Source organism: Moschus berezovskii, chromosome 23, assembly GCF_049115385.1.
Source record: "Moschus berezovskii isolate FMDL1 chromosome 23, NW_MosBer_1.0, whole genome shotgun sequence".
NCBI lineage: Eukaryota > Metazoa > Chordata > Mammalia > Artiodactyla > Moschidae > Moschus > Moschus berezovskii.
In genome coordinates, this window is record NC_142482.1 from 38,614,002 (window position 1) to 38,638,811 (window position 24,810).

At 52.7% G+C, this 24,810-nt stretch overlaps 3 protein-coding genes across 10 annotated transcripts in view; all 3 read left to right on the forward strand.

Moving 5' to 3' along the window:
* The first annotated feature begins 4,331 nt into the window (after positions 1-4,331).
* Positions 4,332-6,850, forward strand: FKBPL (FKBP prolyl isomerase like). 2 transcript variants are annotated; one of them, XM_088831285.1, is made up of 5 exons: positions 4,332-4,562; positions 4,833-4,912; positions 5,043-5,143; positions 5,259-5,426; positions 5,665-6,850. In XM_088831285.1, exons 4-5 carry the CDS (start codon positions 5,381-5,383, stop codon positions 6,774-6,776), a joined length of 1,158 nt encoding a protein of 385 aa, XP_088687411.1. In that variant the 5' UTR covers positions 4,332-4,562; positions 4,833-4,912; positions 5,043-5,143; positions 5,259-5,380; the 3' UTR covers positions 6,777-6,850. The 2 variants fall into 2 exon arrangements, with proteins under 2 accessions (XP_088687411.1, XP_055263168.1); XM_055407193.2 differs by lacking the exons at positions 4,332-4,562; positions 4,833-4,912; positions 5,043-5,143 and having other exon boundaries at positions 5,202-5,426.
* A 567-nt stretch (positions 6,851-7,417) lies between these two features.
* ATF6B (activating transcription factor 6 beta) lies at positions 7,418-22,923 on the forward strand. The gene is made up of 19 exons (XM_088831144.1): positions 7,418-7,568; positions 7,943-8,022; positions 8,165-8,243; positions 8,496-8,587; positions 9,118-9,253; positions 11,893-11,978; positions 12,111-12,246; positions 12,333-12,464; positions 12,623-12,756; positions 13,376-13,561; positions 13,652-13,743; positions 14,200-14,379; positions 14,756-14,863; positions 15,045-15,126; positions 15,292-15,362; positions 15,561-15,672; positions 15,812-15,896; positions 16,424-22,194; positions 22,793-22,923. Exons 1-18 carry the CDS (start codon positions 7,430-7,432, stop codon positions 16,672-16,674), a joined length of 2,181 nt encoding a protein of 726 aa, XP_088687270.1. The 5' UTR covers positions 7,418-7,429; the 3' UTR covers positions 16,675-22,194; positions 22,793-22,923.
* Positions 22,793-24,810, forward strand: part of TNXB (tenascin XB) — a 56,874-nt gene continuing 54,856 nt past the window's right edge. For 6 of the 7 annotated variants that reach the window (XM_088831138.1, XM_088831142.1, XM_088831143.1 and 3 more), the window contains exon 1: positions 22,793-22,989. The gene's annotated coding sequence lies outside the window, so the exon portion shown is untranslated. The remainder of the gene's footprint in view (positions 22,990-24,810) is intronic. The other variant, XM_088831139.1, reaches the window with a different exon arrangement.

The following is a 24,810-nucleotide window of genomic DNA, read 5'->3' on the forward strand; positions in this document are numbered from 1 at the left end:
TTCTTTAGTTGTGGCAAGTGGCAGCTACTCTCTGGCTACAATGCATAGGCTTCTCATTGCAGTGTTTTTCCTTGTTGCAGAGCACAGGTTCTAGGGCACATGGACTTCAGTAGTTGCAACTCCTTGGCTCCAGAGCCCTGCTGCTGCTGCTGCTAAGTCTCTTCAGTCGCGTCCGACTCTATGCAACCCCATAGATGGCAGCCTACCAGGCTCCTCCATCCGTGGGATTCTCCAGGCAAGAACGCTGGAGTGGGTTGCCATTTCCTTCTCCAATGCATGAAAGTGAAAAGTGAAAGTGAAATCATTCAGTCGTGTCCAACTCTTCGAGACCTCATGGACTGCAGCCTACCAGGCTCCACCGTCCATGGAATTTTCCAGGCAAGAGTACTGGAGTGGGTTGCCATTGCCTTCTCTGCTCCAGAGCACAGGCTTGGTACTTGTGGCACATGGCTTACTTGCTCTGATCTTGCATGTGGGATCTTCCCAGATCAGGGATCAAGCTTGTGTCTCCTGCATTGGCAGGCAGATTCTTCACCACTGAGCCACCAGGGAAGCCCTATTATTCATATTCTTGAAGGGGCTTGAACAGAGGAGAATTCAGTATAGAATTAGGGCAACGGTCAACAGAGTTCAAGCTTTAGCTGACTGAAGTCATGAGGGTCAGAAGCATCAGCATCCTTCGGGTACTAGTTGATCTGGTGGTTGAATTCACCTCTCTGGTGAGTGGTGTTGAATTCTGCAAAGCAACTCAAGAAAGTGCTTCTGGCTAATTCATATCATTGAAACAGAACTGGAAGTCTTTATGATTGATTTATTCTTTGCTATTGTTACTTCTCTTGCCTGGTAATGAGGTAGGCTCATGATGGGTTCCTGGGCTGGTGTCTGTCAAGTGGAGTAAAATTCAAACTCTGTTCCCACCCAGACATTCCAAGGACAAAATTGATGGCAAAAGCTGAGCTCTGCTAGAGATAAGGCACCCACTCTTGAGGTCAAGGAAGACTTTCCTGTCTGCACATGCACAGGAAGGCTTCTTGGGGGTCGAAAAGGGAGGAAGCCCCATCCCATAATAAGTATGGAAATGCACCCACAGACCTCTGTGGTGGCAGCTATCTTATCAAGAAGCTGTACATGCATCTTGATAAGTGTCCAAGGACCAGTCAGGTGTGAGGAAAGAGACAAGACAATTGGCCAAATGTAAACAAAGAGCCAGAAGGACTATCCTATGTAAGTAATTAATTCACCTCTTTCCTGCTTGCTCCTCACTCAGGACCCCTGCATTCCTCTTTGAGTATGTATTTCTGCCTCTCTTCAGTCTTAAACAGACTGCTTCCCTCTGTGTGCTCTCCCACTTGTGCTGTCTCTAACTTTGTAGCTCTTTTTACAGTTTTTGCCTCCTTGAAACATTCTTGCTTTCAAAGGTGGATAAAGAGCCAGGGTCATTTTGCTTCTAATCTCTAGCCTGTGCTGGTCTGGTGGCTAGGGTTCTTTCTCATCTAGATTACCCAGATTCAATTCCTGGGCAGGGAACTAAGATCTCTCTTGAGGACCACTCACTGCTGTCTCTCAGAGATCATTAACAGTCACTGTTCTCATAAGATCATTATTACTGAGACTTGTTCAAGGGCAAGCTTTATGGCCAGGCTTATATCACAAAATGGCTTGGGCCTAAAATGGTTTCTCCTATGTTAAAAACCTGTTATCTGGCTCTTTTCTTCTGGGGACCACCCCTACTCTATCTGCTTACAGAATGGAACTTCACCTACTAGAGGGCTCTGTGTGTGTTAAGACAACATGTAACAACAATCAGCTCACAAATTACCTTGCATCAGCTCCTGAACCTTTCTTTGCATTCTCCCATCCAATCAGGTCTTTATTTATTTATTGACTGCACCAGAGTAGCATGTGGAATCTTATTTTCCCAGGGATTGAATCTGTGCCCCCCCGCAGTGGGAATCTTACCACTGGACCACCAGTGAATTCCCAGGATTAGATCTCTAATGAAGGCGAAACCATGCCTTTATGGGGTCAGGCAAGGAGAGCAGTAGAATAAGCCCAGATTTTCTGAGATCCAATGATCTCTAGACAGGCCTGGGGATATAATCCTCCAGGCTTGTTTCTTTTTTTCGTTCCTTAGTGACTATCTCCAGAGAACTGAGCCCTGGAATATAGGATGCAAGGGTAGGGAAACTGAGAGAGAGCAAGCAGTGTGTCCGTCAACATTCATGTTGTAATGTTTTAGGGGGACAGCGGATATTATTTCCCATTTCTGAGTCTTCACATCTTGACCCCTTCCTAGGTGTGCGCTTCTCAAGCTGAGAACAGGGCGGGGAGGTTTACAGATCCATGAATGACTTTTCTGGGGACTTTTCAGTCCTCTTATAAAACTTAAATTTTGCATTTTCATTTTAATGGGTCATCTTCTTAAAAATAAAAATATTTTCTTCCTGGGAGATTTTGATTACTATCTTTAAAGGTCTGGGCCTTTGTTAATGTATTTGCTTGTTTTCAACATTTTTTTTTTTTTTTTTTAGTGAAGTCTCAGAGCTCTTAGTTCCCTCACCAGGAAACAAACCCATGACCCCTGCATTGGGAGCTTAGAGTCTTAACCACTGAAGCACTAGGGAAGTCCCTTATGTTTGTTTTTTACATATAGTCACAATGATGACAAGGGACCACCCAAAGAGACAAAGTTAAACATTTAATTCAATGTTTCTCAGTATGTGGTGGTCTATTGTTGTGTTCTCAGAGGTTCAGATCTAACTCATTCTTTAGATGGTAACAAAAATATGACTCTGCACTTCCAATGCAGAGGTGTGAGTTCAGTTCCTGGTTGGAGAACTAGGATCCCAAAATACTCCGAGGCTCAACCAAAAGTAAAAAAAGTCTCATCTTCAAGGGATATTCCCTCACCCCTCATTCACTCTCATAGCATCTCTCACTTCTTCATACAACTTATTCTCCCTGCCCCAACTATAAGCTCCATGAGAACAGGGACTGTCTCCGTCTCACTCATTTATATATCCCCAGTTCCTAGCATCCTGTCTAGAACATAGGAGGTGCTCAATAAATATTTGTTGAATGAATGAATGGAGAAGGAGATGAAACACAAAAGAAACAGAGGCACTTTATTCAGCTCACAGAGACAGTCTGACCCAGTCCACCTGTCAATGGCTGCAGAAAAGAAGAAATTAACACATTCGCTCCTATTTTAAAGAAAAATGGTCTTTTTACTTTACTTCCTCATCTCCTCTCCCTCTCTGTTCTATAAAACAAACTGGCATCTAGACCCTAACAAGATGGTTATTTTGAGACATTAGTCTACTATCTTCTTGGTCTGCTGCTTTCCAAATGAGTTGCTTTCCTTGCCTCAAAAAAAAAAAGAAAAGAAAAGAAATAGAGGCAAGGTCCATGCCTTGTGGAATCTGTTGGAACTGAAACATATACACACAAAACAGTAAGAGACCATTACAAAGCAATACATTTGTAGCAGAGTAGTTTTTTTTTTTAACTGAGAGAAGCTAATCTCTGAAGGGTCACTGGAGTGGACCTCTCAATTAAGGCACACATAATACAAATTAGCAATCTTTGTCCAGGGATCAGCATGTAATCAAATCTTCTGTGACTCATTCTAGACTTTCTGTCTTTCCTAGAAATCCCTGAAATGGAACAGGGAGGGAGAAAAGGCAGATCAGTTTTCAATAGGAACATAAGGATTCCAAGAATCAGAGTATTTAGCCCTAGTTGAAGTGGACTAAGGTTACATTAGTACAGAACCTAGAAATAAAGCTTGAAGGGAAAAAAGGTTTAATTTAGTGATCTGAGACTCAACACAAAATGGAGAGGGCTGTTTTGACACAAGTCTGTGACTAATGATGACATTACCTCCCCTCCAGGCTGTCCTGACATGGTCCTTTAGTCTGGGACACAATTGTGAAATGAACAATTGCAAACTGAAGAGGGAGCCAAAGTGAGAACTAAGAGTGGAATTCTTCCTTGAAGAGCTGTCATAGCCCACCTGTGCAGGGAGCTGGACGAGCAAACCTGAATCACAATAGGGGCTTACACGTTTTATTAGGAAGAGGAGGACCGGTTTTTCCACCGATAGGTCCAGTGAATCAGGTTATACCAGTTATACATGTAAAACACTGGAGCAGGAAATGGCAACCCACTCTAGTATTCTTGGCTGTAAAGTTCCATGGACAGAGGAGCCTGGCTGGCTGCAGTCCAAGGGGTCACAAGGGTGAGACATGACTGACGATGTATGCATATGCAAAATACTTGACAAACTAAAAGGACACAGACGAAAAGGTCAAAAGAACAGGATGAGATTATTCTAGAGTCACACTATTCAACGTGTGTGGTCCATGGACCACCAGCAGTAGCATCCAAGAACTTGTTAGAAATGCAGAATAGCAGGTCCCACCTTAGACTTCCTAAGTCAGAACATGCATTTTAACAAGTTCACCAGATAGTGTGTAGGGTCATCAAAATTTGAAAAGCACTGTCTATAAGAATCTTTGAGGAAGAAGAGCTCAAAAGGCATTGACGAACATGAGACAAAGGTAAGGCAAGCCTCAGCTGGATGGAATCCCAGCCCCCTGCAGAGGAAGCTCAGCATCCTAACCATTGGACTGTTAGGGAATTCCCCCAGGGTTTATTTTGAAGGACCTTGGACAGAACGGGCAGCTCTGACCGGGTGTCCCAAATGTAGTGAATGTCACTCAGTCCTGTCTGACCCTTTGTGACCCCATAGACTGTAACATGCCAGGCTCCTCTGTCCATGGAATTTTCCAGGCAAGCATACTGGATTGGATTTCCATTCTCTTCTCTAGGGGATCTTCATGACCCAGGGATTGAACCCTGGCCTCCTGCATTGCAGGCAGATTATTTACCGTCTAAGCCAAATATAGGGGTAAGTATTAACAGAATAGCACACGTGGGTTTTAGGTGGCCAGATAAAAGGACTGATCCCAGCAGCGATCAGTCACTTCAGCTCCACCATTCCCCGTTATATCCTCTTTGGGCCCAATCTCCCATTTCAGACCTTCTCGACTTTGACGCAGCCGTACCTCGCCTAGCTCGGTACGATTTGGCCTAGTCCGGTCGCAAAGGCCTGGAGCTTCTCGGTTGCTGGGGTGTGGCGGTGAGTCAGTGGGGGAAATGATGTAACGTCCAAAAGGCGGGCTTAATCAGACTTTTCCCTCCTCCCGATTGGCTGCCAGGAATTTGACTAGATTCTCTTGTCTCTCGGGCTCCAGGGTTAGCTGTCAGTGTCTCTGTCCAGCTGTCCCCTGGCTCCCCTTTCCATCTTCTCCACCTGGGGAGAGATTCCAAGGACAGCACTCAGTAGCACTTGGCTTCGGAAGAAGAGGTGATTTGAATGGTCTGGCTATTGCAATCAGGCGAGGCGCTTCGGCCCCCCCCAGGTATTTTTTGACTCGATCGGGTGTCCGTAGTTGGGAATGGCTACCCAAGCCGCAGGGAATTGTGGAACTTGTAGTTCCGAATTAGTTCGGGGGAGGGGAGACTGGACCCGACAGAGATTTGGGAAGGGAAAAAAAAAAAAGGACTTTCAGGACCGCGGTCCAGGGTCCCAAAAGGACAGAAAAGGAGTCTAAATAAAATTTCTGCCAATAGCATTGCTTTTTTTTTTTTTTAAATCAGGTGCTGACCTGGACTCGGTCCATCCCTTTCTATCCAAAACTGTTTACCCACGGTGGAAGGGGCCAGGCACCCAAATGGATACACCACCAGTCAATTCAATGGGAGAAAAGGGCAGCTGTCAACCGCAACAACAAGGGGGAAAGAACCTTGAATTACCTACTCAGATTAGGCAGCATCCGCGAGAATCTCCTATGGAAATCCTTGAGCTGAGAGTGAACCCAGATCCAACTAGCCAAATTCTAGAGAATCCTCAGGAAACTGAAAAACTGGCCGCTGAACTTGAAAGAGACTCTGCTAAATCTCATGGATCAGCCAGTGCGATTTCAGAGCCCCTTCAAGCTTCTGATCTCTGGTACTGTCCTGATGGCAGCTTTGTCAAGAAGATCATAGTCCGTGGCCACGGCTTGGACAAACCCAAGCTGGGCTCCCGCTGTAGGGTACAGGCTTCTGGATTTCCTTTGGGGTCAGGGCTACCAGAGGGGTGGACAGAACTAACTGTGGGGTTAGGCCCATGGAGGGAGGAAACTTGGGGAGAGCTCATAGAGAAATGCTTGGAGTCCATGTGTCAAGGTGAGGAGGCAGAGCTTCAGCTCCCTGGGCGCTCTGGATTTCCTGTCAGGCTCACACTGGCCTCCTTCACTCAGGGTCGAGACTCCTGGGAGCTGGAGGACACCGAGAAGGAGGCCTTGGCCAGAGAAGAACGTGCAAGGGGCACAGAATTATTTCGAGCGGGGAATCCGGAAGGAGCTGCCCGATGCTATGCACGGGCTCTTCGGCTACTGCTGACCTTACCCCCACCTGGCCCTCCGGAACGAACTGTCCTTCACGCCAACCTGGCTGCCTGTCAGTTGCTGCTAGGGCAGCCCCATCTGGCGGCCCAAAGTTGCGACCGGGTGCTGGAGCGGGAGCCTGGCCATATAAAGGCGTTGTACCGAAGGGGCGTTGCCCAGGCTGCTCTTGGAAATCTGGAAAAAGCAATGACTGACCTCAAGAAGGTGTTGGCCGTAGACCCCAAAAACCGGGCAGCCCAGGAGGAGCTGGGAAAGGTGATCATTCAGGGGAAGAAACAGGATGCAGGGTTGGCTCAAGGACTGCGCAAGATGTTTGGCTGATTAAAAGTTAAACCTTAAAAGAGACAGGAACCTGTGAAGTGTTGTCTATGCTCTGAGATTTGGTGGGGACCAAGGGAGAGCTGTGGAGACGGCAATGGCACCCCACTCCTGTACTCTTGCCTGGAAAATCCCATGGATGGAGGAGCCTGGTAGGCTGCAGTACATGGGGTCGCAAAGAGTCGGACACGACTGAGCGACTTCACTTTCACTTTCAAGGGAGAGTTGCACTATATCCCACTCCAAGCTTCTGCCTTCCTAAGGGAGGTAGCTGTGGTCTCAACGTCCCTTTTTACCATTAAAAAGCTATACAGTCAGGTGTGCTATGTTTTGGGGGGGAGGGGGGGGGCTTGTCCATCTCCGAAGATGAATCGATGAGCTAAACTTCTATATTTAGGACATGCCGGGGCAGAGGGCGGAACTCCAAAGCCCGAAAGCCACACTTCCAAGGCGCTTTAAGGCGGAGTTCTGTTTGGCGCATGCGCAAACCTCACTGTCCAGTACTGTGGAAGCGTTAGCGTCCTGCCGCGCTCCCATTGGCCCAGCTTGTACGACCGCCTCTTCTATTGACGCATGTGCTCAGTACCCAGGCCTCTTACTGGTCGGTAGGACTTCCGGGACGCCCCCTCCCTTTTTAAGAGTCGATTGATTCGTCGATGATGGGGAAGAGGCGGGCCTTGGGAACCGCTCATGGTTGGGGGGCGGGGGGAAAGATGGCGGAGCTGATGATCCTCAGCGAGATTGCGGACCCGACACGCTTTTTCACCGACAACTTGCTGAGCCCGGAGGACTGGGGTGCGTGGAGTGAGGCGCCTTGGGGAATGGATAGGGCTGTGGCCTGCTGTGCCCCTGAGGCACGTTGGAAGAAGCGGAGGCTTAAAGAGGAAGGCTGGGCAAATACGGAATCGATCGTCTGAAGAAGGGCGGAACAGGGGGGCTAGTTGTGCTTTGGGGGATGCGGGAGTCGGGGAAGACCTCCGCTCCCGCGGAAAAGTGGAATTGTTCCGGGATTGGGGAAGGAGGGACTGAAGTTCTTTGGCTATATCACTTTTCAAGTGGGCGGGCGGTGGGTCTGGCAGAGCCGAGCCAATGAGGGATGGGGCGAGGGCTCTGTGAGGATCTGAAGGTTGCGCTACCGGACGACCCCCGACCCTCCGCACCTCTTGCAGACAGCACTTTGTACGCCGGCTTGGATGAAGTGGCCGAGGAGCAGACGCAGCTCTTCCGTTGTCCGGAGCAGGATGTCCCGGTATCGCTCCCCAAGCCTTGTCTCTCACCGTTGGTGGGTGGGAGTGGTCCCAGAAACGGGACTCATCCCCAAGCCTGCGCTCAGCTGGAGCACCCCTTCATCCTCACACTTATGCCTTCTAATACCCGGCTCCCTTGTTCAGTTTGGTAGCAGCTCCCTGGACTTGGGGATGGACGTCAGCCCTCCTGAACCCCCCTGGGACTCTCTGCCTATCTTCCCAGGTAAGATACCCTTTGTGATTCCCTCATCCTTTCAGAAACCCTCATCTTCCCATTGTTTCCCAGAAACTGTGCAGGTCCTCTTATCCTCAAGCCTCTTCCACCTGAGCGCCTGTGTACTCCTCTCCCGCTTTAACCCGATCTGTGTTCCTTCTCCCTTGCCCAGTGAGGGGTTTTTACCCCATGTCCTTGGGCGCTTTGGGGGCTCTTGTCAGGTTCTGCTTCGTGGTTATTTTCTATCCCCTTTTCCTTCAGATCTCCAGGTGAAGTCTGAGCCATCCTCCCCCTGCTCTTCCTCCTCCCTGAGCTCTGAATCATCGCATCTTTCCACAGAGCCCTCCAGCCAGGTGAGAGAGTCATCTCCGTCCTCCTCTCTGTGACCGGGACTCAGTTCCCTTGCCTTCACGTATTGATGCTAAGGGAATGTTTTGTGGGCTGCAGGTCATGGGGTGGAGGGGGGAGGTTCTTTTCTACCTTTTCCATTTATGTCTTCATTTTTTTACATTTCCACTTGATTATCTAGAATCGAAGATGGAGTGTTTTAATATATAGAGAAATGTGGCAGCCATTGCGGGGTCGGGGGACAGGGAAGAAGAGAGTTGTTAACCGCTGAGAATTCTGGAACTGTTCTTGTCCAGGTTGTCCACTGCAATATTTAAAATCATGAGACTTTATCCACCTTCCTAGGAATAAAATAGAAAGAGAACAAGGGGCCAGACACAGGTTAGCAAGATGCTGACTACCTTTCAAACCAGAATGTCAAGTAACTGGTGGTTTGTAAACTATAAGGCTTCTGTCCTGGCTTTTTACTCTCAACATGTCCTTTTTGTTTTCTTTCTTGTTTCTGTCCCTCCACTTCACCCTCACTGTTACCCAGGCCCCTGGTGTAGGGGACATGCTGGTTGTGAAGTCAGAATCCTTGGCACCCCCACTCTGTCTCCTAGGAGATGATCCAACATCTCCATTTGAAACCATCCAGATCAATGTCAGCCCCACCTCTGATGATCCTTCAGGTAATAATAGCCTGCGTCATCCCCAGGCTTTACCAAGATAGAGTGTGAGTGGGTGTGGGGGTGTGTGTGTGTCTATTTATTCTTGCATGTTTATTCAGCACCTACATTTATTGAGCACCTACTCCATGCCAGATACTGGACAGGGTGCTGAGTTGCAAAGATGAAGAACACGTTACACCTCACTGACTTAAGGATCCCATACTCTGGTGTGGGAGAAAGACAACTAAAGTATGGTAATTCTAGAATAGAGATTATCACAGGGTGCCATGAAAGCTTATAAGAGGGGGCATCTCACCCAGCTGGGGCTAGATCAAGGATGTACTCGTGGAGGAGGGGTTTCCTGAGCTGAGTTTTGAAAGATAGATTGGAATTAGCCAGAAGAAGACTGTAGGGACTAGTGTGTTTATAAGGAACCTGCATCTCTTTAGAGTGGATGTAAGGAGGGGGAGTAGGGAAGGGCCAGGAGATTCAGAAGCTTCAAGGCCAGGTAGGAACCCTGCTTAGGGACTCTTAGCTTTTTTCCTGTGGGCAGTTCTGTGCCTTTGAAGAGTCAGGCAAGAGAACAGTGTGATTAGGAAGATGACTCTGCTGGCAAGGTAGACACTGGATTGCAGAAACTCAGGACCGGAGGCAGAAGGAGGACCAAGAAAGAGGTCCATGAGGTTAGTCAGGTGAGACACTCAGATGCTGAGAAGAAGGCAGATCTGAGAAAGAGTGAATTAGAATGTGTGAGTGCAGTGAACTCCTGGGCATTGAAGGTGAGTAGGGGTAAAAGAACGTGCCTGGGTTTCTGATGAGGGCAGCCACCCCGTGGGTGAGGGTACCAATCGCTGGATAGCGACTGCAGGGGCCGAAGCTTCCTGGCAGGGAGCATGATGAATTCAATGTGGGACTTGTTGATTGATTTCAAGGTGACTTCAGGGTTTCTTAGTACTACCTCCCATTGGTTGAAGTTCAGCCAGAAACTTGAAGACAAGAGAGCCACACACGTTTTCCTCCTGGGCCTCAGAGCAGGGCAGGGGAGGGTGGGGAGGGATTTGGAGGGACAAACAGCTCATATCCAGCATATGATTAAGTATTACAAAGAGGAGAAACAAAATAAGGATTGAAAAGTCTATATCAGTGAAAAGATTGTTGATGAGTTTGCAAAGGATAGTGTTCTTGGAGTCAGATTCTCCCCTAATAAACTCCAATACTTTGGCCACCTCAGCGATGAGTTGACTCACTGGAAAAGACTCTGCTGCTGGGAGGGATTGGGGGCGGGAGGAGAAGGGGACGACAGAGAATGAGATGGATGGATGGCATCACCAACTCGATGGACATGAGTTTGAGTGAACTCCGGGAGTTGGTGATGGACAGGGAGGCCTGGCGTGCTGTGATTCATGGAGTCGCAAAGAGTCGGACACGACTGAGTGACTGAACTGAACTGAACTGAATATATAGGTATTTTTTGAGGGCCTGTACTTTACCTGGGCTCCCCAGGTAGTGCTAGTGGTAAAGAACCTGCCTGCCAAATGTAGGAGACGTAAGAGTTGTGGGTTCAGTCCCTGGGTCAGGAAGATCCCCTGGAGGAGGGCAGAGCAACCCACTCCAGTATTCTTGCCTGGAGAATCCCATGGACAAAGAGTCTGACGTGACTGAAATGACTTATCACGCAGGCACCCATGCACTTTACCCATCCCTTTGATAGACATGAAACACAAGACCTAGTCCTTGCTTTTGGAGAGTCTCATGAAGGTTAACATATGGTTAAATAGCTCAGACAGTGGTCACCTCTGTGGAGAGGTTCTGGCTGGTGGACAAGGAAGGAAAGGAGACTTACTGAATTTCCCTTTGTTCCTTTGGGATCTTGTATTATATGACTGTATTACCTATTGAAATACATAAACAGACTTGAGATTTTAAAATAACAGTATTGGTAATCTTATAATTATGTGTCAAAATCCAAGCTATGAACCAGAGGTAGTAGTGGACCATTGACTTTGGAGCTGAATCTGGCCTTCAGCTAGGTTAACCTCCATGAGGCAATCAACAAGTCTTACAGATAGATTTAACAAAGGCAGTGAAGGCTCAGAGGTGACTGAGCTTTGAAGGCTGACGGTAGGAAGGGGATCTGTGTAAAGGGACAAGCAGTGAGCCCTGTGTTAAGGCCAGTTGAATTTGGGTAAATGGAGGGATGTGAGAATGAAAGTGACCAGCAGGCAGCTTGGGAGTCAGAATCCGGGTGCAGGGGAGCAGTCAAGGGTAGAGATGCAGGCCGAGCAGTTGTCAGCGTGGTGATGCATGATCGCGTTGGGCCAAGATGAGGTGTCCAGCCAGACAGGAATTTGGGCCCATGAGAATATACCGAATCTCCCTGTGTGGGCCTCCACCATGTGAATGAACAAGGTGTGTGAGGAAGAAAGGGACAGCTGACGCGCAAGGACAACCTTGAGGGAAATGGCAGTGGTGGAAACAGCTGAGAGGGACCAAGGAAGGAGAAGGGAGTCCTTTCTGAGAAAAGAGGTCGGAGGAGAGGCAGTAGTTTTACTTCCAGTACAAGGGGAAGTGACTGTGTCTCCCATTTCTGCACCTTAGCCCTCTTCTCCTTCAGTGTTTATCTGACACCCAGCTCTTTGTCTCATCCTGCCATCCCTCAGATGTTCAGATTAAGATAGAGCCTGTCTCTCCATCTTCCTCCATCAACTCGGAGGCTCCCCTGCTCTCTGCAGAGTCCCCCAGCCAGGTGAGCATGCACTCCGCTCCTCCCTCCAGCACGCGGGTGAGTTCCTCCTGACTCTCAGAGGTGTGAGGGCTTTCTGTTCTTTGGCTCCTCCTCCTCAGCACTCTTCCTGACTCACATGTCTTCCCCATGTAGGCTTTCATAGGAGAGGAGGTCCTGGAAGTGAAGACAGAGTCCCCATCCCCTCAGGGGTGTCTCCTGTGGGATGTCCCCGGCCCCCCTCCTGGAGCTGTCCAGATCAGCATGGGCCTGTCCTCTGATGGCTCCTCAGGTAATGAGTCTCGTGACACCTTGGGTCCCTGGCCAGAGGCCTGTTGTCCTGACATCCTTTCCTTGTTTCCTTTCACCTTCCTTCAGGCAAAGCCCTGCCCTCCCGGAAGCCACCACTGCAGCCCAAACCTGTGGTGATAACCACTGTCCCAATGCCACCCAGAGCCATGCCTCCCAGCACCACCATCCTTTTGCAGCCCCTTGTCCAGCCACCCCCAGGTACTGAAGGAGAGAAGGAGGTGGCCTGGGCTGACCTCCTCAGGGAGCTCACTGCCACCCGGCGTCCTGACCCTTGGGTGCTCAGGTGTGGGTATGGACACAAGGAAACCACCTGACTTCCAGCTCTCAGACCTCCCTCTCCTGTCCACTTGCCCCAGTGTCCCCAGTTGTCCTCATCCAAGGTGCTATTCGAGTCCAGCCTGAGGGACCGACCCCTCCTACTCCACGGCCTGAGAGGAAGAGCATTGTTCCAGCCCCTATGCCTGGGAACTCCTGCCCACCTGAGGTGGATGTAAGTTATTTACTGGGGAGAGGAGGAGGAAGGCTTAGTAATGGGGAGGGGAGAGACTGCGGAGTGAGAGGGAGCAAAAAAGTGAGCAGGCAGGCCCATAAGATGATCCTCAAGGTCAGCGTGGACCCCTTTAATCAACCCCGTGTAGTTTTGGGATCCTCAGGTTTGCTGTCCCTGCAGATGGAGAAGTGGGAGTGGTCTTAGTAAATCAAAGCCAGAGGAGTCATCCTGTGTTATAGAAGAGGGAGGCTGCTTCCTTGGGGAAAGCCAGGTAAACTGTTCTCTAACTATAGCAAGCTTAAACTTTGGGTCCTAAAAAAGGAGAATTGCGAAGAAGGAAGACCACTCATCAAGGAAAAGAACTGAGGTTCTGCCAAGAACCTGGGTGGGGAAGTTCCTCCTACAGTCCGACTTCTCGCAGCTCTGAGGCACAGGGGTAGGAAGTGGTGGAGAGAAGGGCCCCTTCCCTGAAATGTTTTAGCAGAGAGGAAGAACCCCTCTCTGGCTCTGCAGGTAGAGGTGGCCCAGTGAATTTTGGGTAGTCAGTCCCTGGGGTGGCGGGGCGTGCTTCCCTTCCCCCGCCCTGCTTTCACTCTCCCTCTGACCCTCCGGTGCCCAGGCCAAGCTGCTGAAGCGGCAGCAGCGGATGATCAAGAACCGGGAGTCGGCCTGCCAGTCCCGCAGGAAGAAGAAAGAGTACCTGCAGGGGCTGGAAGCCCGGCTGCAGGCCGTGCTGGCCGACAACCAGCAGCTCAGGCGGGAGAATGCTGCCCTCCGCCGGCGGCTGGAGGCCCTGCTGACTGAGGTGAGACCGTGGAGGCCTGGGGAGACCAGTGGGAGTGCGGGCTCCCTGGGATGACTCACTGTCTCCGGCCTCTCTTTCTCTGTATCTTAGAACAGCGAGCTCAAGTTAGGGTCTGGAAACAGGAAGGTGGTCTGCGCCATGGTCTTCCTTCTCTTCATTGCTTTCAACTTTGGGCCTGTGAGGTGAGACCTTCATTGTCTCCCCAGAACCTTGTAGGTGGAGCCTGCCTGTCGGCCGCTTGATTGCCTCTGTGGCACAGTCCCTTGTATCACTTACACACAGACAGCTCTGGTGTCCTTGGCACTGATGGTGTAGCCAGCTAGTCCCTAGCCCCTTCATGTTCCATCATTTCTGTCATAAATGGTACGTCCCGGAGGAGATGGTCATGAGAACATCGATAAACATAGTGACTATTTATCAAGTGCTTACTGAGTTCTGGGCCCTCGGTTAAGCACTCTTTTTCTAGTGTTATCTGGCTCTGTGGGTAGGGACTGTTCTCAATCCATCTTGCAGATGAAGAGAGTCAGTCTTGCAGCACAAATTGGAACCAGGCAGGCTATCTGCAGAGCCCTCCCTCTTACCCAGGCCCTCAGTTAAGCTGGAATTCTTCTTCGTGCTCCATCCTTTTCTATCCACAGCATCAGTGAGCCTCCTCCAGCTTCCATCTCTCCTCGGATGAGCAGAGGGGAGTCTCGACCCCGGAGACACTTGCTGGAGTTCTCGGCACAAGAGCCAGTTCATGGAGCTGAGCCCCCCCAGCATCCCTTCCAGGACTCTGAGGAGCCCCAGCCCAGCCCCGAGGGCCGCGCAAGTTTCAGGTGAGGAGAGGGCCCTCTCTGTTTTAGGGGTGCTGGCTGTGTCTTCTCCCCTAAAGTGACCTTTCCTTTTTGAGGGGGAGCCAGGTTTCCCAGTTGAATCCACCTGCCAGTGCAGGAGACCCAAGAGACACGTGTTTGATCCCTGGGTTGGGGAAGATCCCCTGGAGAAGGAAATGGCAACCCACTCCAATATTCTTGCCGGGAAAACTCCATGGATAGAGGAGCCTGGAGGGCTACGGCCCATGGGTTCATACAGGGTCAGACATGGCTGAGCACGCACACAGCAACAGAATTGTTCTCATGCCAGCATGACCTTTCCTGTTGACGGGGCAGTGTTGGGCACCCTGGGTCATGCCCCCTCTCTGCCTCACTCCAGGAACCTGACAGCCTTCCCCGGGGACACCAGGGAGCTGCTGCTGAGAGACCTGGACCAGCTCTTCCTCTCCTCGGATTGCCGGCACTTCAACCGAACCGAGTCCCTGAGGTGGGGGGTTCATGACTGGGGTGTCCTCCCTGTGTCCCGAGGCCCCTCCCCGACGGCCTGGCTGACCTTGTGTGCTGAAGCACCAGCTCCCCGTGCCCTCTCCCCTTCCCTCCACTGTGCAGGGCAGAAGAGTGGGCATCTTGGCCCGGCATGGAGGTGTCCCCTTCTTCTGCTCCCCCAGGCTTGCCGACGAGCTGAGTGGCTGGGTCCAGCGCCACCAGAGAGGCCGGCGAAAGACACCCCAGAGAGCCCAGGAGAAGCAGGTAGGAGGGAGTGGGGCTGGTTCAGGGAAGGACTAAACATGCTAGGGATTGTAAGCAGTTGGGGTGGTGGGAGGGAGGGTGGGTGTTCGATGTTGTCTGTTTGTCGGGGCCGTCTGTCTCTTTGCCCTTCATCCTCTTCAAATCCTTATATACTTCTCCTTCCAGAAGTCTCAGCTGCGGAAGAAGTCGCCTCCAGTTAAGGCAGTCCCCACCCAACCCCCTGGGCCCCCAGAAAGGTGAGTCTTGAAGGGGGTACTTATTTATTAAGCAAGGTTCCCCTCTAAAGGAGCTGTCCCGTGTGTGTCATCATTGCCCCCAGGGCCTTATGCTTCCCTCATCCCCTGGGGGTCTCCTGTCACCCTCTCCCCTCTTCCCCAGTGGGAACTGGTCGCTGGGCTTGGTTCCTCGCCAATCCCATTTTCCTACCTGTCCAGGGATTCTGTGGGCCAGCTGCAGCTGTATCGCCAACCAGACCGTTCGCAGCCTGAGTTCCTGGATGCAATTGACCGACGGGAAGACACATTTTATGTTGTCTCCTTCCGAAGGGTGAGTTTTTCCCGTGGGCCCCATTCCCTCATCCTGGGTTCCCCAGCAGTCTCTCTGCAGGTCGAGGCTGTAGAGCAGGGCCAGGGAGCCTGTCAGCACCTTTTCCTCCACCCTCCCGGCCTGGCCCCTCTGTCCCCAGGACCACTTGCTGCTCCCAGCCATCAGCCACAACAAGACCTCCCGGCCCAAGATGTCCCTGGTGATGCCCGCTATGGCCCCCAATGGTAATTCTTTCCCTGCCCAGTGTGGGGACGGGTCCTGAAATTGAGAAATAAGGAAGTTCCAATGGGGAGATCCAGCATGAAGAGTTGAGGGGGGAAATGACAGGAGTGGGGATTCCAGAGTGATGCTAGAGAGGAAGCCAGAAATGGCTGGAGAAAAACAAAATGCAAGAGACTGATGGGAGGAAGATGAGACGTGGGTCCTCCCTGGTGAAGATGCTTAGGCCTGTGGGCCGGGAGGCCGGGGTGGGCTGGGAACCTGCCAGAGTCTTACTTCTTTTTTTTCTCTTGATGTTCTCTCCTCTGCGATCTTACATTCGTCACTGTCATCCACCCCCACCCCCGCCTCCACCTCCCCCCCTGCCCCTGTCACTTCTTTCTTCTCCCTACACCAACTCCATCCCTACCTTCTCATTTAACACCCTCTGGATCTGCCTCCCCATCACTGCCCGTTCCTCCCTGACCACCTCTGCTTTTCTGACCTCTCTGCCTTCCCCTTCTCCTCTCCCTTAACTCTCCCCTTCTCACAGAGACCCTGTCAGGCCGGGGGCCCCCTGGGGACTATGAGGAGATGATGCAGATCGAGTGTGAGGTCATGGATACCAGAGTGATTCACATCAAGACCTCCACAGTGCCCCCCTCACTACGAAAACAGCCATCCTCAACCCCGGGCAATGCCACAGGTGGCCCCTTGCCAGCTTCTGCAGCAGCCAGCCAGGCCCATCAGGCCACCCATCAGCCCTCTACCTCAATCATCTCTGACCTTTATGACTCACACTGACTTAGAACTGGGGGGTAGGGGTGGGAGCAACCAAGTGGGACTGTTTTGAATTTTCCTGATCCCTGGGCTTGCGGCAATTTGTAAAGGGAAGACAGGGTGTGGGGGTTAAGCACGTATTTGGAGGTGGGTGGAAGTTCTCTTCTCTTCTCACCCCTTTTATGGAATATAGAGCTCCTCTCATTTCTATGAACCCCCAGTCCCTGCTTCTTTCCTTGAGGGTGCTGAGTGAAGTTAAGTTTTGGGGTGAGTGGGCCCCGGTACACTCTTTATTCTTGTGTTTCTGTTTTGGGGGGTGGAGTTGGGAATTTTAGTCCCCAGGTGGGACAAGGGAAGTTTTTACATTTTGGAGCTAGTTCCTAGGAGTCCATGAGACATGGCAGAGGGAGGTCAGGTGGATGTATGGGCATATCTTCTTTTTTATTATGAATAAACAACTTGGAGGGAATTGAAGGTATGGTGCCTGCCTTCCTGGCTTGTGATGGGTCATTTGGGGGAACGTGGCTGCTGTAGGGCCAGTGTGTCAGAGAGCCGAGCCCCGAGGACACGGCTAGCTCTGGGGTGGAGTGGGTGTGCGATCACAGACCTCACGTCATCCCCTTCTCCCCAGCCCTGTAACGCGCGGGAGGGTTATGTCTGGTGTCTGTGGGGGAGCGGGGGAGGGATCTCCCATGGTGTGACAGGCTAGAGAGTGCAGATTCTGGAATGTGTCTGAGTAAACAGGAAGGACAGGGGGCCCCACGCCCTTCAGGGTGAATGGGCAGGCTCCCTGGGTCCCCTGCATTCTAGCAGGTTCTTCCCCCTAGCTTTCCAGGAGGAGCAGCTTGAACAAACAAGGGAGCTAGGGCCAGGGGCGCTGAGCCCAGCAAGGAGGAGGCACAGCGGAGAAGGAGGCAGTGTTCAGAGGGAAGAGGGACGCTGAGAAGCATCTCCTCAGCCCCATGCTGGAGGAAGCTGAGACTTGAGAGTCCAGTTGAAAGAAAAGGACAATTGCGGGGCCAGCAGGAAAGGCTGTGCTTTCTAATTAGGAGGAAGGAGAATAGGACAACAGGTGAGGGGCCAAGTCTCCCTCAACCTGGGGGTTCCCCGTCAGGGGCTCCTGTCCAGCAGCACCTCGGGCCCGGCCCTGCGGGAGTGTCCTGGGTCAACGGGAGGGCGTGGGCTGGGCCTGGGCTCCACGCCCAGATGACTGGACAGGGGCCGCCCGGGCCACAAGCCCAGGCCTGAAAGCAGGGGAAGAACCTCACGTGTTCAGCCAGGCTCCCCCGCTTCCCATTACTGTGTTTGGGGTGAAAACAGACCAAGTAACTATGGCAACCTGGAACCTAGGGCCCCCAGGAACTAGGCCTTTCCTCCCTCCAGAGGGCAGCCCTGGTTCTTCTACCATCACTTCCTGTCCCAAGGTCCCCGGAACCCTTCCCAGCCTGATCCAGACAGTGCGTGCAAGGAGAACAAGGATTCTGCAGGCAGAGCACTTGAGTTGGAGTTCCTGTTTTGCCTTTTATTAGTGGGTATCTTGGGCTTCCCGGGTGGCTCAGATGGTAAAGAATACACCTGCAGTGCAGGAGACCTGGGTTCAATCCCTGGGTCTGGAAGATCTCCTGGAGAAGGGATGGCAACCCACTCCAGTATTCTTGCTGGGTAAATCCCATGGACAGAGGAACCTGGTGGGCTGCAGTCCATGTGGTCGCAGAGTCAGATGCCATGAAGTGACTAATACTTTGGTAGGTTACTTGAACACATTGAGCCTTAGTTGCCCTACCTGTAAAATGGGATGTTCCTGCCTACTTCTCAGGTTGATGTGGGGAGGAAAGATGATGTGAAGGATGCCTGGTCCACAGTGAACACACCTTTCTCTCCTCACCTGCTCCTTTCTCTCTCCATTCACCTGGTCCTTTTCTCCTCGATTCCACTTTTATCCCATCTGGGTCCATCACTGTTTCATTGTCCCGTCACTTTTTCTCTTTCCTGATGCCAGCTCAGGAGAGTGCTTAAAGTACTGGCTTCTCAGAAGGGGGGCTCTGGGGTGTGGCATGTAGCTCCTCTGGCTGGTTGGCAGGGGACAGCTGGCACTGTGGTGTGAGCCAGGACTCACTGTCTTGGCAAGGGCCTGGGTGGTGGGAAGGAAGGCTCAGGAGAGGTGTGGAGAGTGGGTGTGCCATGGGGGGTGAAAGCAGGTCAGTCTGGCTGCCTCCCTCCAGGCCCATGCTGAGCTCGAGCTGCGGCCCCAGCGAAGGCCACCTCCATGTGCTGTCACTCCTGCGCGTCCTGTCGACCCCTTCCTGGCTCACACCCTCTGTATCTTTCTGTCGTTACTTTCGTCCACTGTCTCTCCCTCTTCTCTTTTCTCTAGACTTGTTTCCTGCCTTTCTCTGCACTCTACCCAGCCCCGACTTATCACCTTCTCATTCACACCCTTTACCCTTTGTTCATCTGCTGGTTTCTCGAGGGTTTTGTATTTTTCCCTTCCTCCCCCTCCGCTTCACAGTCTGCTCCCTTTCTTCTGGGTCTTCTCCCCCCCTCCCCACCCCTGCTGCTTCCACTCCTTCCTTCACATTCCTTGTCCCCTTCCATAACTTCCTCTCTTCTCCCCCGCTCCAGCCCTCTCCTCCTCCTTCCGCCCCCCCTCCCGCCTTCTCCCTTCACCTCCCCACTCAGCTGTGGGGCCAGGACTGGAGAGCCTCACACCGTTGCCTCATCGTTCTGCTATGGCTTCTGGATACAGCACATCTGGATTCCGGGGCCCAGATGTGTGGTTGCTACAGCGACCCGGGTCCCTCTGGTAAATATGGGCGCCCACCCGCCCCAGAGCAGAGAACAAAATAATTGTGTGACTTTCTTTTGTCACGAGATAGAAATGTCCTCCCTCCTCCCTTTTCCCCACACCCATGTCTCCAGGCAAAGGAAGTTTGAAGGGTCCAAACTCTTCCTCCTGTGGCTCTCTTGCCCTGTTTTTCAGCCCAGCCTCTTAATTCTCTCCCATCTTTCATCTCAGGATCAGTTTTTTCTCCCCACATTCCTCATCACCTCCCACCTTGCCCCACCCCCCAGTGTCAATAATGAAGTGTTGACCCCCTGACTTACACTTGGCAGTTCCTTCCCACTGAATCTACATCATAACTGGATGCAGAAAGAAGTTTCAGAAATCTAGAGCACCCACCCTTCCCCAGCAAGTCCTGCCTGAAGCCCTTCATTTGTTTCTGCCCGAAGTCTTCTATCTTTCTAGGGCTCTTCTTGGGGGAAGGGGAGGCATACAGGCTTTGGAATCTGAAAACCTGGCCTGAGGCCCATCTTCACCACCACAGGCAAAGTCACCCGGCCAAGTCCGTTAATGTCTGCGAGTCCCCGTTTCCTCAGCATAAAGTGGGATTAATAAAATGCTGTGGTGTAGGAAAGGGCTTTGTAAACGGAAGCCCAGCACAACTGTTTTCTATCTTCCCCTCTCTGGGACTGCTTCTTTGGATCACAGCCCCTGGCCTCTTCACTCCCTCTCTATCCTTCAAGCCCTTGCCCTCAATTGCCCTTCCTCTGGTCTTCCTCGGCTTCTTCCCTTCCTTGCTATATACCTTTTATCTCTAGTCCTCCTGAGGGTAGGACAGGAACTTGGAGGTTCATTTAAGGATGGAGGCCCAGAGCTGAAGACACCTAGACTGAGGATTCGGAGAACAGCCAGAGCACAAACAGTTCTCAATAAGACCCCAGCCTTTCTGTTCACCACGGGGGACACCTCGGTGAAGGTGACCCCACTCTGACCACTGGACCCCCTTCCTTCATTCTAAGGCTCCCTGCCACACACTCTTGCCACTTCCTTCTCTCACAGTCCTTTGGCAACTCAGTGTTGACAGGCATTTATGAAGCACCTGCTTTATGCAAGGCCCAGGGCTTTTCTGGTAAAAGGCAAACGTATATATAAGACATAAGCTCCTCCAGGAGCCTGAAATCCAGGGTGTGGATCACATTTTAGATAATGCTTATCTCAGAAGCTGGAAGTGTATCTGTCAGGCCTCCAGTGGCTTCGGCTTCTTTGAATGCCTTGTGAGCTTGTGAATGTCTGGAATCTCGCACCCTTTTCTGACTCCAGCATCCTGTCTCCCCTGAGAAGTGGACTTCCAAAACACCCCAAGCCCACCATTTCAGTCCTCCGTTCTCTCCGGGCTCTTCTGGCCACTCTCTGGGCCAAGAATACCTATGGTGACCATACTTCTGCCATACTGCCATACTTCGGTCCAGTGGGTAAGGCTCCACGCTTCCACTGCAGGGGGTGCAAGTTTGATCCCTGGTGGGGGAACTAGGATCCCACATGCCTAGTGGTGCAGCGGAAAAATAAATGAAAAAAGTAAAAACCAACATATAGGATATAGGATCAAAAAAAGTGGGGGAGGCAGGATATGACCATTAGAATTAGTAGCATCTCGCAGTATCAGAGAAAATCTGTTCTCTGAAGTCTGTTCTCTCCAGGTAATGCCGTTTTAGACCCTCCACCCTTTCACATGCTTTCCCCCAAGCCCTGCATGGAGACCTGAGGGAAACTGTTACCTATTTCAGGCTCTGGGGGCTTTGGGCCAAGGCAGAGGAAGGAAGCTGAACCCAGCTCTATCCAAGATGCTGACTTCATCTTTCCTATCAAAGCCAGGAAAAAAAAAAAAAAACATGCACACCCAGACACACGGACACACACGGGGATACCCATGCGACCGCACACGCAAGGCTTCACCCTCAGCCACCAGTAGCTCACGGGGCATTCTGCAGAGCCACATGCTGGGCCAGTGTGCCCTGCCCAGAAACACCACACCCGAGACCTTGGGGACTTGCGGACACCTCTGCCCCAACCGTGCGCAAGGTCAGGCACGCGCTCCTGCACTCCCTGTCACCCACGAGCTGTCACTTGGCCAAGCCTCTCCTCCATGGTGTGGATTGTAGTTGGGTAGAAAGAACTTTATCAGCATGAAACCTCCCTCAGCCCGGATATTTCTTATCCGGCAAAAGTCTCTTCTTTAGTCCCTCATCAGGGGAGCAAAGCACGTGGGAAAATGAGACCAGAGAAGCAGCCCAGCAGCCTGATGTGGGTATCTGCCACTGCCCTCTGGCCGGTCTTCCTATCTCTACCCAGGATCGAAGTGGCCTCTTCCTCCAGCCCACAACTCCCTCCCTACCCCTGCCTCTCCGCTGCAGCACAGAATCTGTCCCTTTCCTCTTTCCAGAACATCAGCGCGCCATGTGCCCCCCACCCTCATGTCTGCACCTGGCTCTCGCTCTTTCTCCATCCCCAAACCTTCCTCCTAACTTTCCGGCTTCCCTTCCGTCTCCTGTGAACCCCACCTTCCTTCCCAAGTCGCCTGTGTCTTGGTGTTCAGGCCACGCCCTTGTCCAGCCAGTGCCCAAGCCTCATCTGCCATTTCTCTAGGAAGCTGCGGAGCTGAGAGAATGAAAAGGGGGCACTGACCCCCCAGCTGAGAACCGGAGACTGAACAGTACAGACGGGGAGAGGCAGCAGAGACAGGGCGAGAAAGGGACACAGTGCAGGTGGGAGCAGTGGGGCCAGGCGGGGGCCGAGCTGGGACAAGGAGGCTCCTCGTGGAGAGCAGGCTGGACTGGGGAGGGAGGTTGCCTCCTGCCACCCACCCTCTCTGCTGCCTGCCCCTGCCAGGAGATAAATGTAGGGGGATGAAGGAGTGGGTGCTGGGCATCAGACAGATGGGGCAAGACCCCAGCTGGTGGGATGTGGCAGCTGGGAAGAGGCAGGGGAGGTTCCCAGGAGGGAGAGGGGAAACAAGTCAGAGAGCAGGAGCAACAGGTGGAGAAATGGTGGGGAAGAAGAAATGACATGAGGGATGGGATGTCAAGTTGGACACAAATTAGGGTGAGGAGGAAGAATAAAAATGGGATAAGGAAGGGACGGGGGAGGTTGGATGAGGGCTGGAGGGGGTGAGGTGAGGGTACTGTGGGACTCAGTGATCCCAGACAGGGAGGGGGGTGGGATGACGGCGGGAGGAGAGGGGGGGTGACATATGACGTTGGGAGGGCCTGGCAGGGGCGGGCGGGTGGGAGGACCTGCCCTATCTCCGCTCCCCTCCCTGACCTCATGCTGGTCCTCCCCTTCTCCTCCCCCGGCTGGCTGCAGTCTCCCTCCTCCTCACTGTCGCAGCCCAGATCGACAGTCGGGTCGCGGCTCAGTGAGCCCCTGCTGCAGGGACCGAGCAAGGGGATACCCAGGAGCTCAGGACTGCCAAGGGGCGCCCACCCACCCTGCCCTGAGAACCCGTTTCCCAAGTTCGGGACAGAGCAGGTGCAGACACACTGAAGCTGCTGGTTACCCAGGTAAGGAAGTAACCTCCGTCTCTGGGAGACAGAGGAAGAGCCGGGAGAGGTGGGGACCTCTATCCCCAAACCCCAGGTGAAGGTTGGCAGGAGAGCCTCCCAGGAGAGCGGGGACTTTCTGCGGGGTCAGAGGAAATAAGACCATGCACCGGGGACGGGACTCCCCGTGGAGGGTGTGTCTGGGAGAAAGAGTCAGTGCAGGTGTGTGTGTGAGTTGGGCACGGAGGATGGATACTGAGGTTTGGACAGGACCAGGGGCGGCACCAAGGTGGAGGTGGTTATCGGTGCGGTGCTGGGGCTGGGAGAAACCAGAGGCCGGGCTGAGCTGGTGGCCGGCTGAACTTCAGGAGGGAAGTGCTGGTGATCTGGCTGGAGCGGCTGAGCCAGAACTCCAGGAACGTGCCGAGGGAACTTCTTTGAGCATCCAGATGGGGACTCCCCGGGTGGCGGCAGGTGGATTGCAAGACCCCGGGAGGGAGTTCTGGGGGTCTCGAGCCTTTAGGAAATGAAGCAGTGGAACAGAGTTCGGACTCCTAGGTCTGAGAAGGGCACGGAGTCTGTGGAGAGAATCCTAAAACTTATTCTTGTCAGAGAGCTTTGCACCCATGACTCACGGTTCAGCGGGGCTGGGATGACTGCGCGATGCCTCCAGGGGGGCACGGGGGCTCCGTCTTCGCTCCATCCCCCTTCCAGGCTCTCCTGCTTCTGTCCGTCTGAACCTCCCCCCTACACGTGACACACCCTGGGTGGGACGGGCGGGACCCTTATCTCGCCTGGAAAGAATTTAATGGCTTGGAAACAACTGGAAATGGAACTGAGAGGAACTACTGGGAAGCAACTCGGAAACACGGAAACACCGCAGCTGCTGTCTGTCCGCTTCCAATCCCCGCCCACTTCCCAGATCCTCAGCCCCCTCCCCTCTTTCCCAGGCCCTGCCTCCAGACCCCCGGGGACCCAGCGCCTCAATTTCTCAACTTTCTTTTCCTTGAGTCCTGGTCACTTAGTGCTCCTCCCCAGGACTCTTTGCCACTGCTGCTGCTGCTGCTATGTCACTTCAGTCGTGTCCGACTCTGTGTGACCCCATAGATGGCATCCCTGGGATTCTCCAGGCAAGAACACTGGAGTGGGTTGCCATTTCCTTCTCCAATGCGTGAAAGTGAAATGTGAACGTGAAGTCGCTCAGTCGTGTCCGACCCTTAGCGACCCCATGGACTGCAGCCCACCAGGCTCCTCCATTCATGGGATTTTCCAAGCAAGAGTACTGGAGTGGGGGTCCGGAAATCCTTTCTTTTCTTTTCCCCACGTCTCTGGCCTATGAACCTCCCAGAATAAGGGGTGTCTTAGATCTTCCAACTGCCCCATCTCCCGGTTACCTCCTTGCCACCTGCTTCCAACCCAATGTCTGCAGCCCGCCCTCCCCTCCCTGCCTGTCCTCGCAGCCCTAGAATCCTCCTACCTTCACTCTTCTTGTGGTACGAGGGACGGAGAGAAGCATGGGGGTGGGGCCAAACCCCCCCACCTCTGGAACATCCCTGCAGGAGGCCAGCCCCTCTCCCCAGCTCCTGGGACCTGCAGTCCCTGATGAGCGAAGTGTCAAAGTTGGCCACCACATGAATACCCTGCACGCTGAGTCACCGCTTGGGACGATGCCCCATCCCTGCCAGCCCTCCGACTATGGGGAGGGTGCCAAGACGGAGAGGCCCGTGCTCTGCTCCTTTCCCGCTGCGCGCAGGCACCCCCGGTGCCGCGGGAGGGCGGGCGATGAGAGGGAAACATAAGGGACACCCAAGTTTCCTGCTTTCCTGGTGCTGAGAGAAGAGC

Excerpts from the sequence above, each read along its gene's own strand:
- FKBPL (XM_088831285.1), top strand. The coding sequence starts at position 5,381 with ATGGTCTGGCTATTGCAATCAGGCGAGGCGCTTCGGCCCCCCCCAG. Across the intron at positions 5,427-5,664 it reads GGCGCTTCGGCCCCCCCCAG|GTGCTGACCTGGACTCGGTC; the intron begins GTATTTTTTGAC and ends TTTTTAAATCAG.
- ATF6B (XM_088831144.1), top strand. The coding sequence starts at position 7,430 with ATGATGGGGAAGAGGCGGGCCTTGGGAACCGCTCATGGTTGGGGGGCG. Across the intron at positions 9,254-11,892 it reads CACCTCTGATGATCCTTCAG|ATGTTCAGATTAAGATAGAG; the intron begins GTAATAATAGCC and ends GCCATCCCTCAG. Across the intron at positions 15,897-16,423 it reads GCCCGCTATGGCCCCCAATG|AGACCCTGTCAGGCCGGGGG; the intron begins GTAATTCTTTCC and ends CCCTTCTCACAG.